This window comes from Tachypleus tridentatus, chromosome 13, assembly GCF_004210375.1.
Source record: "Tachypleus tridentatus isolate NWPU-2018 chromosome 13, ASM421037v1, whole genome shotgun sequence".
Classification (NCBI taxonomy): domain Eukaryota; kingdom Metazoa; phylum Arthropoda; class Merostomata; order Xiphosura; family Limulidae; genus Tachypleus; species Tachypleus tridentatus.
Window position 1 is genome coordinate 247,671,829 of NC_134837.1, and position 12,021 is coordinate 247,683,849.

The 12,021-nt window shown below is 33.0% G+C and overlaps 1 protein-coding gene across 5 annotated transcripts in view; it reads right to left on the bottom strand.

The window, feature by feature from the left end:
- The window catches only part of LOC143239598 (spliceosome associated factor 3, U4/U6 recycling protein-like), a 28,317-nt gene extending 21,012 nt beyond the window's left edge, over positions 1–7,305 (bottom strand). For 3 of the 5 annotated variants that reach the window (XM_076480827.1, XM_076480826.1, XM_076480823.1), the window contains exon 1: positions 7,048–7,305. In XM_076480827.1, coding sequence (XP_076336942.1) covers positions 7,048–7,206 — 159 coding nt within the window. In that variant the 5' untranslated portion in view covers positions 7,207–7,305. Of the gene's footprint in view, positions 1–853; positions 2,103–2,700; positions 2,768–7,047 lie in introns of those variants that run through there. The other 2 variants (XM_076480822.1, XM_076480821.1) reach the window with 2 other exon arrangements.
- Between the last annotated feature and the right edge of the window lie 4,716 nt (positions 7,306–12,021).

Genomic DNA, 12,021 nt, shown 5'->3' on the forward strand with positions numbered 1-12,021 from the left:
ACGGACGACTAGCGTAGATAGCCCTCGTGTAGCTTTAAGCAAAATGTAAAACAAATCAATAGTATCTTTAGACAAATCTGATAATCTAACGACTTTTGAACATTTCGGTTTGGTTTTTTTAAAGTGGAGAAACTTTGGAATCACCTGTCGAAGAATGCATTCTAAAAGAAAGCAAATTGACGGTTAATAGTAAAACTATATTGAAGATGAAGAAATAGATTCATACGACAGAAAGGAGCAGAGATAAAGTTTTCAATATTTTACAGATTCCATCTTCAAAATTTAAAGCAAAATAAAAAAAATTGATGACAAGAAACCCACTTGAAATAAAAATGTTTATTATTGAAAAGGAGAGAAAATCATTTCGACCTTCATACGTCATCTGCAGGTTAAGAAAGAGAGAATTTATATGTAAAAAACGGCTCGTTTGGGTTGAGAAAATATTTTACGTAGAGGAGCGAACAACGTTTCGACCTTCTTCGGTCATGGGGCCGACATGTCCAAGCGTGTTAAGGCGTGCGACTCGTAATCTGAGGGTCGCGGGTTCGCATCCCCGTCTGCGCCAAACATGCTCGCCCTTTCAGCCGTGAGGGTGTTATAAGTTACGGTCAATCCCACTATTCGTTGGTAAAGGAGTAGCCCAAGAGTTGGCGGTGGGTGGTGATGACTAGCTGCCTTCCCACTACTAAATTAGGGACGGCTAGCACAAATAGCCCTCGAGTAGCTTAGCGCGAAATTCAAAAAACAAACAAACAAAAATCTTCGGTCATCGTCAGGTTCACAAAGAAAGAAAGAGGTAACTGGCCGGAAGTTGACCACATGTTTGAAAGGGGTTGTGTAACTAAGTGTCGGAATGTAGGAGCGGTGTTAGATATTTGAATATATAATTTTATATTACTTATTTTATTATTTAATATTATATGGAAGCGTTATAAACAACGAGAAGGCCTTACCATCAATTTTAGCTAACCTATAGCTGGGAGAAGAGCCGAATTAACACCCTGAACTGCCCTCACGGACAAACCTTAATTTTCACTTGGGGCACTCAAACATATGACTAGGCATACTGGTACCTCTGAACAACATACATGCTTGGTTCAATAATTTACCTATACATCTGAACATGTAATGTGAGACATTTTCCTCAACATACCAGGGTTTATTGTTCCAAATGCCGCGGTAACAGCTGCCTTCAACTCATCATTAGTATTATAACGTTGTTTAGACACAATGTCCTTCATGTATCCCCAAAGAGAGTTATCACATGTTGCCAAGTCCGAACTTCTTGCGGGTCACTTCATGGGTGCTGGGAATGTTACAGAACCACGACCTATCCATTTATCTGGAAAAGTGTCATTAAGATAATCTCGCACAGTGAGGGCATAGTGAGCCGGAGCTCCATCTTATTGAAACCAAACCTCATCTCTGATTCCAAGTTCATCATTGTTGTAACATGTTTAGATATGAGATATGGTTTACTGACCCGTCAAAGAAGTATGGTACAATAACATAATGCGCATTAAGTGCTGCCCACATCATGACATGCGGAGTGTTGTATTCGATTTCTTCATAATAATGAGGATTCTCCTTTGCCCAGAAGTAAACATTTTGTGCTCGACTCGAAAGGTAAATTGCGCACTCGTCCGTAAACATCACCTTTCCTCGAGAAGGGATCATATTGAAGATTCGCAGTAACTCTTCACACGCCAGTTTCCTGTTTTCTCTATCAGCATCACTTAGTTCATTTACATATGTGGGTCGCCATGCTTTAACTCCCACGTCCTTTTTCATAAAGGTCTGTATGGTTGCTCGCGGGATCTTTTCCTTGTCGACTTTAATGGTGAGTTAATTACTAACTATTCCAAACCAGCACATGACTCTACGTTCAACTGGTCTTCCTGAACGAGGTGCATCCTTAATGTTGCCAGTTTCAAACAATTTGCTATCCCAGTTTGACATGTTTGTGGATCCTTATTTAATCTTTCTCTAAATTTGACAGTTATTGTATCCAGGGTGTCACCAGTATTCTTGCGCTCATGTACCCACGTACTTGTCACAATACGCTTTTCAAGTGTAAATGGGCTTACATCGGCCATATTTCTCTGAAAAAAAAAACACATTTGTAATACATGCGTAATTGAATATAACATAATAACATATGGATGGGTAGGGACTTACGGAGCCACCCTGTACAACTTTATATAAAAATAATAATTATGAATCTGTACGAACAGTTTTGCTCAGATATACTTTAGACTTTATAATTTTGTAAGATTTATTCAGTGTAAGTCACAAAGATGTAAGAAACCAATTGAGACTTTCATGTTTGTTTACATGTAAAGTCTGACGAGATTCCCAAGTATACAATTTACCTATTGCTTTTAACCCTTAATCCCAGAGCCTATGGACGTGTTTTTAACGATAGACAATTTACCTATTGTTTTCTTAACTCCTAATCCCAAATTCTATTATTGTATTTGTTAACTAATTATCATTTCTTGACGTAGTAAATACTCAAGTCTCGTTTTTCGTACAATTTTCTTAGTGGTTTACTTTCTACAGACTTTTTATCTTACCCTTTTAAGATATCACAGAATTCAGTATCAACACCAATCAGTGAAGGTCAGCTTTGAAAGCAGCTGTAGACAATATTTGAATGTGATTGGACAGAGAACATTATTTACTACTTGTTTTATTTACATCGTGAACAGTGGTGTCTGTCCGTCCATTCATCTCTGTCTCCTGTTTATGGCATCCTTTTCTCCCGCTGAGTTTGAAAAAAGTTGACGAAGTCAAAGTTCAACATTAACTATTTAAATAACGAAAGAACAGGTACGAATAATATTGATAACAGACAGAATATTCCACACTAACTTGTTAGGAATTAATAACACTGTCATTCACATTTTAAAATGTGACGTAACGGTATGTTATTGTTGAGTGGCTTTTAACAGAACACTTCCTACACAAACATGGAACATAAAACATAGAAAACTAAAATCATTTTGACACACTTACTCTAGAGTATCACAAAATATCACAATTTGATTACATCACTTGTAGTAACTTGTGTATCCTTTCAACTTTATATGTTTGTTTCTTTGTAGCATCTATTTGTGTACTTTAATCATAAAACATTTTGTGATTATTTCTATTTTTATATTTCATATAATACGACTGTATAATACACACATATATATATATATATGTACACACACACATATATAAAACTACAGACGACATGTATGACTTGTCTCATCTCAAACTTTTTGCTCTGAGATATACACCAACAAACTGTTATACACGTAATCGTGAATAATGACCCTTTATTCACATTCTAGGTATAATTTGTTAAATAAGTTTAAAGGAGAAATTGTCTTTTTTTAACTCAACTTTGAACATCTTCTATGTTTTCAAACTGCTATCCCACATTTATCAGTTTTATATTTCTGTCTTCATTTTTCTTCTCTTTCGGGCCCGACATAGCCAGGTGGGTTAAGGCGTGCGACTCTTAATCTGAGGGTCGCGGGTTCGCATCCTCGTCGCACCAAACATGCTCGCCTTTTCAGGCGTGGGGGCATTATAACGTAGCGGTCAATCCCACTATTCGTTGGTAAAAGAGTAGCCCAAGAGTTGGCGGTGGGTGGTGATGATTAGCAGCCTTCCCTCTAGACTTACACTGCTAAATCAAGGACGGCGATGGCAGATAACCCTCGAGTAGCTTTGCGCAAGACTCAATAAGCAACCTTCACTTTCGCGTTCGTCATATATTTATAACAATTGATTGACAAGTATTCCTACGCTTCTAACCAATACAAACTGAGAAAGACAACAATAAAATGGGACCATAATATTATTGAATATTTGCATATAGTAACTAAGGTGACAACATATTAAAGTAGGAACAGAATTGTGCGAAGAAGAAGAACAATTTTGTATTCGAACGTACCTTACATTTCATGGGTATTTCGATCAGTACAATTTGTAAGTATAAAGTTTTATATAAATAATTTAAATGTATATTCACATAAGGTCATTATATAGCTCTGAATTAAATTATTGAAATGAAAAACAAAAGTTAGACAAGTAGTAAGTAACATTCATATTACTCTACAACCTGTGAGAGGCTTAGCAATTAGGGTTAACAAATACTGAGCTGTTTAGATAACGCCGTGCTGGAAAATTTAGAAAAAGCGAACATTTTCTACGAAAAAAAAAAAAAGATTCTTTTTACGACAAGTACAGCAGGGGAAAAGTGTTGGGACCATGTTGATATAAACGGTCATTTTCTATCTGTTAAACGTGCTACTGTTTAATGACAACAAGTTTTTTTCTTTTAAACTCCATTTCTTAAAACTATAAGTTACATCAATAAAGATACAATCAAACCTTTAGGTTCAGTCCTGGTGAAAGCTGGGTTCTTGTTACAAGAAGAGTACTTAACATTCTATCTATGATAAACAAAGGAATGTTATACGTATCGTATTTATTTTTATAATTGTCTGAATCTAGAATACCAAAAGTGGGAATTTTAAAATAGATTTTTGTTTGTGGTGCCATTTGATAGATATACCATAATGTGTTTATTGTTTCGGTAGATAGATATAGATATAAACGCCATATTATAGTAAGATTAGAAAATATGACGTAATTCTATATATTGGATTTACCAAAAATATATATCTTCAACAATGTATCATGCTACAGACGTTAATATATAGCCTATATTATGTTGTTGTATTATTTATTAACTTTGCTTTTAGTTCCTGATTTTAATAAAGTTTGATAATTATAATTATATAACCCACAACAACTTAATATACTGTGATGGTTCACCTGGTGTCGTATCATCATTACTAACAACAACTTAATATACTGTGATGGTTCACCTGGTGTCGTATTATTATTACTAAAATGTATGCGACATTTATATTTCTAAGTTCTTTCAGCTGTGTTTGGAATATTTTCTCACGCTGGGTGACACACAATTAAGGGATATTGATGATGTGGTAAAGTTTACAAGAATAAGCAATATTCTGATCACGTTGTCATTTTAGTTAAAATAAAATTTTTTTAAAAGTGTTGAGTAGTTTAACTGATTATAAGTTTCCAACTAAGTTAAACATCCAAAGTATAATAATACAAAGTGTTGAGTAGTTTAACTGATTATAAGTTTCCAACTAAGTTAAACAAAGTGTTGAGTAGTTTAACTGATTATAAGTTTCCAACTAAGTTAAACATCCAAAGTGTAATAATACAAAGTGTTGAGTAGTTTAACTGATTATAAGTTTCCAACTAAGTTAAACATCCAAAGTATAATAATACAAAGTGTTGAGTAGTTTAACTGATTATAAGTTTCCAACTAAGTTAAACATCCAAAGTGTAATAATACAAAGTGTTGAGTAGTTTAACTGATTATAAGTTTCCAACTAAGTTAAACATCCAAAGTATAATAATACAAAGTGTTGAGTAGTTTAACTGATTATAAGTTTACAACTAACTTTAACATCCAAAGTATAATAATACAACGTGTTGAGTAGTTTAACTGATTATAAGTTTCCAACTAAGTTAAACATCCAAAGTATAATAATACAAAGTGTTGAGTATTTAACTGATTATAAGTTTACAACTAAGTTAAACATCCAAAGTATAATAATACAAAGTGTTGAGTATTTAACTGATTATAAGTTTACAACTAAGTTAAACATCCAAAGTATAATAATACAACGTGTTGAGTAGTTTAACTGATTATAAGTTTCCAACTAAGTTAAACATCCAAAGTATAATAATACAAAGTGTTGAGTATTTAACTGATTATAAGTTTCCAACTAAGTTAAACATCCAAAGTATAATAATACAAAGTGTTGAGTATTTAACTGATTATAAGTTTACAACTAAGTTAAACATCCAAAGTATAATAATACAAAGTGTTGAGTAGTTTAACTGATTATAAGTTTCCAACTAAGTTAAACATCCAAAGTGTTGACTATGTTACAGTACAATAATTTTTAATACACAAATCAGTGTGTATTGTACAACCACAGCTGATATAAAATTGTATATAAATGACTTTTAATAAGTGCAACTGTTTTTCTTCTTTTCCAGAGGACCAGTAGAATCACATTCAATTCTAATACATTACATATGTATATATATTATTACTATTTACAAATAAATCTTTAAATTTTAGATATTTTTCTTAAAACACAGAACAGTTACAATGATTTATGATAATATTATGTTATAGTTTTACTGTAATTACTTGTACTATTTATTTTGTTAACTTTTACTGTACACAAAAACTATGTAATCAGTTTTAGCTGTAAATAAGTGTTAAATTGATAAATATAAAATGTGTTGTTGAATGAATTTAATAAAGTTATTTAGTGATTAACAGGCACATAAAACTATCTTACTTTCATATCTATATAGTAACAATGGAATAAAACCTAATCATTTAAAAAACCCTGATAACAGTTCTCACAAAAATGTTACGCATTATTTATATCACATCACAATTAATGGTTAGTATAAATATCTACTGACAATACTGTTCATTAAAAGTTATCATTTGACAACCCTACAGATACAACTATAGTATAGAGATGTTTGAATACTTGTTTAAATAATTGTTAGTTACATAATAAATTACTTTTCATTTTCTAATGTTAATAACAACTATACACACATGTGGGGTCATTGCATAACTATAGAGCTTACCTAAATATAAAAATGAATAATTTCAAATATGAAAGAAACTAAAGAATAATACAAATGTAATTATACAAACATAAAACAGTTTATAAGAACATATTTACAACTCAGAAATTAACACTGTCAGAAGTCAACATATTCTACAAAGTTGTGTATAGAATTCATAATTAATTATTACACATCTCAACTGGCAAGAAGTTATGGCAACGTTAATCCAATGTGATCTTGTTTTTCTTACCATCCTGGAGAGCTTTATAGCATTTAAGCAATAAAATGGATGTAATAAACTCTTTACAATACTAGATCTTTTGTGTACAAAGTTTATACACTTACTTGTAGAGTACCAAGAAAGGTATCATTAAACTCTCTGTACACTTCCCAGATGATATCACCTTGGGTAACATAGCGGCCTACAGCACTGACTGCCCATTGAAAAGCAGGCCTAACATTTTCTATACCATCTTTCACTTCCACGCCTTCAATAGAGCACATTCTAACCAGTGATGTACAGCTGATGACTAAAAAATAAAAACAATTAACGTATACAGTTACAAATACAACAACTTATTTTGAAGACTACCTCATTAATATTTAAACTACTTAAAATGTATCCTCCATTACGGTTAATATTATTATTATACCTGCGTCTCACTCTTGAACGAAATAAAACATGACGTCATACATTTGTATGATGTCACATAGCTCATTGGTGCCAAGCTTATTTTATTAAACTACAACAAATCTAACCTAACCTAACAATTACCAATTGTTACGAATATAATTATACTTCATATAAACATACATTGAAATTGCAACAACTGATACTGCATCTAATTGCATCACAAAGTTTCAAATTTGGAGCAGTTTCAGCAATGACGTCATGCTTCATTTTGTTTCATTTTCTTCGAGATTTAGCCGCTTATCCAGAACTGGCTTTTAAAAGATGGCCTGGCATGGCCAAGCGCGTAAGGCGTGCGATTCGTAATCCGAGGGTCGCGGGTTCACGCCCGAGTCGCGCTAAACATGCTCGCCCTTTCAGCCGTGGGGGCGTATAATGTGACGGTCAATCCCACTATTCGTTGGTAAAAGAGTAGCCCAAGAGTTGGTGGTGGGTGGTGATGACTAGCTGCCTTCCCTCTAGTCTTACACTGCTAAATTAGGGACGGCTAGCACAGATAGCCCTCGAGTAGCTTTGTGCGAAATTCCAAAAAAACAAAACAAAAAACAAACTTTTAAAAGACAGTTGGCATCACTACCCATGGTTGATCGATGGTTCATACGTAAATAGTAATTTACGTATAATAACCTAGTAAGGTTATCTTGCATCTCCAATGACGCATACGATCTTGAGAAGGTGCTATATCTACAAGCAACCAGTGACACCACTGTTGATGTTCATTGAGATTGTTTTAACACTTTCACCGCAAGAACTTCCCCTGAGCTAAATAAAATCGTCTGGCGTTAGGCAGAATAAAATACTAAAAGGCCCAATACGCCTGTTATATTAAAGATATATTTTAATTTTTTGTACATCGTAACCTGATTCAATTTTATAGTTTTAGGGAAAAATAACAACATTCCAACATTTCTTTACGGTGGATCCCAAGGGCGAGGGGGAGCATCACAATCTCACAATGTGTTTTCATCACTGTCAGCTGTGTATCCCTTTCAATTTTAAATGTTTGTTTCTTAGTAGCATGTATTTGTATACTTTGATCGAATCATAAAACATTTGTAATTCTCTCTATTTTAATATATCATATAACACATACATACAGTATATGTGTAAAAGGTTAAAGTTGTTTGTATAGAACAAATCTATAGACGACAAATAAACGTTGTCACATCAAAAAACTTGTTGCTGTGAGATCTACACCAACAAATCATCATTCCTGTGATCGCGAGAAACAAACCTTTATTTATATTATATATACAACTTGTTAACTAGATTTAAAATATAAATTTTCATTTTCATAACTCAACTAAGAATATCTTCTGACTTTTCCAGCTGTTTTCCCTCACTTATCAGTTTTATATTTCTGTTATTTTCCTTTTCGTTTGCTTAGGTCATTTCATTACAACAATTTAGTCAAGAGTATTGTTACACTTCCAACCAATGCGAAGAAAGACAACAATAAAATGGAACCGCAATATTACTGAATATATTTGTACATAGTATCTATAGCGACGAGACATTAAATTAAGCGGCCGAACTTTGAGAAGAAAGAACATCAGAAAATTACTCACCTTGCATTTCACGGGTATTTCGACCAGTACGATTTGTAGGTATAGTGTTTTGTATAAATATTTTAATTGTATATTCACATAAGGTCATTTTATAAAAATGAATTAAGTTCTTGAAATGAGAAACAAAAGTTAGACAACTGGTAAGAAATATTTACTTTACTCTGCAACTTGTGAGAGGCTAGGCAGTTAGTGTTAACTAACGCTGTAGTGTTTTAAAAAGCGTCGTACTGAAAAATAGGAAAAGGGACTATTTGTAAAGAGAAAAATATTGTTTTTTACGGTAATTAATGGAGAGGAAAACTGGTCTAATTGTGATAACACAAATACTATTTTTGATCTATAAAGTATTGTACCGTTTATTTAAAAATGAACAGATTTTTTACCCACATTCATTAAAAGCATATTTATAAATTACATCAATAAAGATATAATCAAACATTCAGATTTAGTACCAGTGAAAGTCGAGTTCTTGTTACAAGGACAGTACTTTAAAATTCTGTTCTTTGACAAACAAATGTTTGTCGTATCGTAGTTATTTTTATAATTGCCTGAATTTAGAATACCAAAGTGGGAATTTTTTATAGATTATTGATTGTGGTGCCAATAAATAGGGAGTGACACAATGTACTTATTATTTCGGACACACAGATACAGATATGAACTCCATGTCCTAAAAATAATAGTAAGATCAGAAAATATCACCAAATTAATTCTTGATATTGGATTTACCAAAAATATGTATCTTTAATATCACACTGCTAGCCAAAATCTTAAGGCCAATAAACATAAAAACAAAATATGCATTTTATGTCGTAAGACTCAACCACTTATTTGAGTAGAGATTCGAAAGATGAAAATAAGAAAAGGGAAAATAAAATTAAAAAACTTTTTTTAGGATTTAATGGAGAAAATTTGAACACTATGAAATTAGCCTAAGTACTATCTGCTCAAAACTTTAAGACCATACCAAAAAGAAGACCTAAACAGGGTAGAAAATGACGAATAAGAGGTAACAGTAGTGAGTCGCATGGTCGTTATTGCAAATACCTTCAAACATTTCCTTTTAATAAATAATGGTTGAAATAATTAAATACAGAAGAAGTCACCCAAACTTAGTTCAGTGAAAAAAATATGACTATTCATCTCTATGAACAAGGGAAAACTGCTTTGTGCCGTAACATGTATGGAAGCGTCATAAACGACGAGAAGGTCGTCTTCCCAATTTTAGCTAACCTATATCAAATAGAAAGGCCGAACTTACACCCTGAACTGCCCTCGTGGCAAAATGTAATTTTGACTTGGGGCACTTAACTTTGCCATTAGTTATCAGAAATGCATTGTTTCTGCTTTGTAGAGAAGGATGGATATTTCAAAGTTGAAAAAAGCTTGATCGATGTTCACAGATGTCTTAGACAGACGCTTCCATAACTAGAGCTTTAATACATTTCTGCTCCTTCATCATTGTTAGTTTCTTTTGTAATTCAAGACTGTTACATCCAAAGTAAAAGTTGCTTTGCAGGTATAAATTTTTATTACAGAAATGAAGACAACAGGTTCTTCACAATGCTCATCCTTCTTTGTTTAAATTAACTGTCAGCATTAATACTTAGAACGTACACTGAGAGTTATCAAGATGCCAGAGACAAACACGAGACATACCGATATAGTCTTTTGGACGTCTTTATGGTAAGTACTTTTACGTTAATCTTTTATGAACCTTATTTCAACACCTAGTGGTTAAATTTATTAAATAAGGAAGTAGTCACGAAAAGTTATTTAATTATTGAGGAAATAAAATATGAATAGTTACCTCTATGAACAAGGGAAAACTGCTTTGTGCCGTAACATGTATGGAAGCGTCATAAACGACGAGAAGGTCGTCTTCCCAATTTTAGCTAACCTATATCAAATAGACAGGCCGAATTTACACCCTGAACTGCCCTCGTGGCAAAATGTAATTTTGACTTGGGGCACTTAACTCTGCCATTAGTTATCAGAAATGCATTGTTTCTGCTTTGTAGAGAAGGATGGATATTTCAAAGTTGAAAAAAGCTTGATCGATGTTCACAGATGTCCTAGACAGACGCTTACATAAATATAGCTTTAATACATTTCGGCTCCTTCATCATTGTTAGTTTCTTTTGTTACTCAAGACTGTTACATCCAAAGTAAAAGTTGCTTTGCAGGTATAAGTTTTTATCACAGAAATGAAGAGAACAGGTTCTTCACAATGCTCATCTTCCTTTGTTGAATTTAACTTTCAGCACTGATACTTATAACGTACACTGATAGTTTCAAGATGCCAGAGACATAGAAAAGACATATCGATACAGTCTTTTAAACGTCTTTATGGTAAGTACTTTTACGTCAATCTTTATGAACCTTCTTTTAATACCTAGTGGTTAAATTAATTAAATAAGGAAGTTTTCACGAAAAGTTATTTAATTATTGAGGAAATAAAATATGACTAATTAACTCTATGAACAAGGGAAAACTGCTTTGAGCAGTGACATGTATGGAAGCGTCATAAACTACAAGAAAATCGTGTTCCCAACTTTAGCTAACCTATATCACATAGAAAGGTCGAATTTACTCCCTGAACTACCCTCGTGGCAAAATGCAATTTTGACTTGGGGCACTTAACTCTGCGATTACGTATCATGAACGCATTGTTTCTGCTTTGTAGATAAGGATGGATTTTTCACAGTTGAAAAAAGTTTGATCGATGCTCACAGATGTCTTAGACACACGTTTCCATAACTAGAGCTTTAATACATTTCTGCTCTTTCATCATTGTTAGTTTCTTTTGTAATTCAAGACTGTTACATCCAAAGTAAAAGTTGCTTGGCAGGTATAAGTTTTTATTACAGAAATGAAGACAACAGGTTCTTCACAATGCTCATCCTTCTTTGTTGAATTTAACTGTCAGCACTAATACTTAGAACGTACACTGAGAGTTTTCAAGATGCTAGAGACAAACACGAGACATACCGATATAGTCTTCTGGACGTCTTTACGGTAAGTACTTTTACGTTAATCTTTTATGAACCTTCTTTAAAA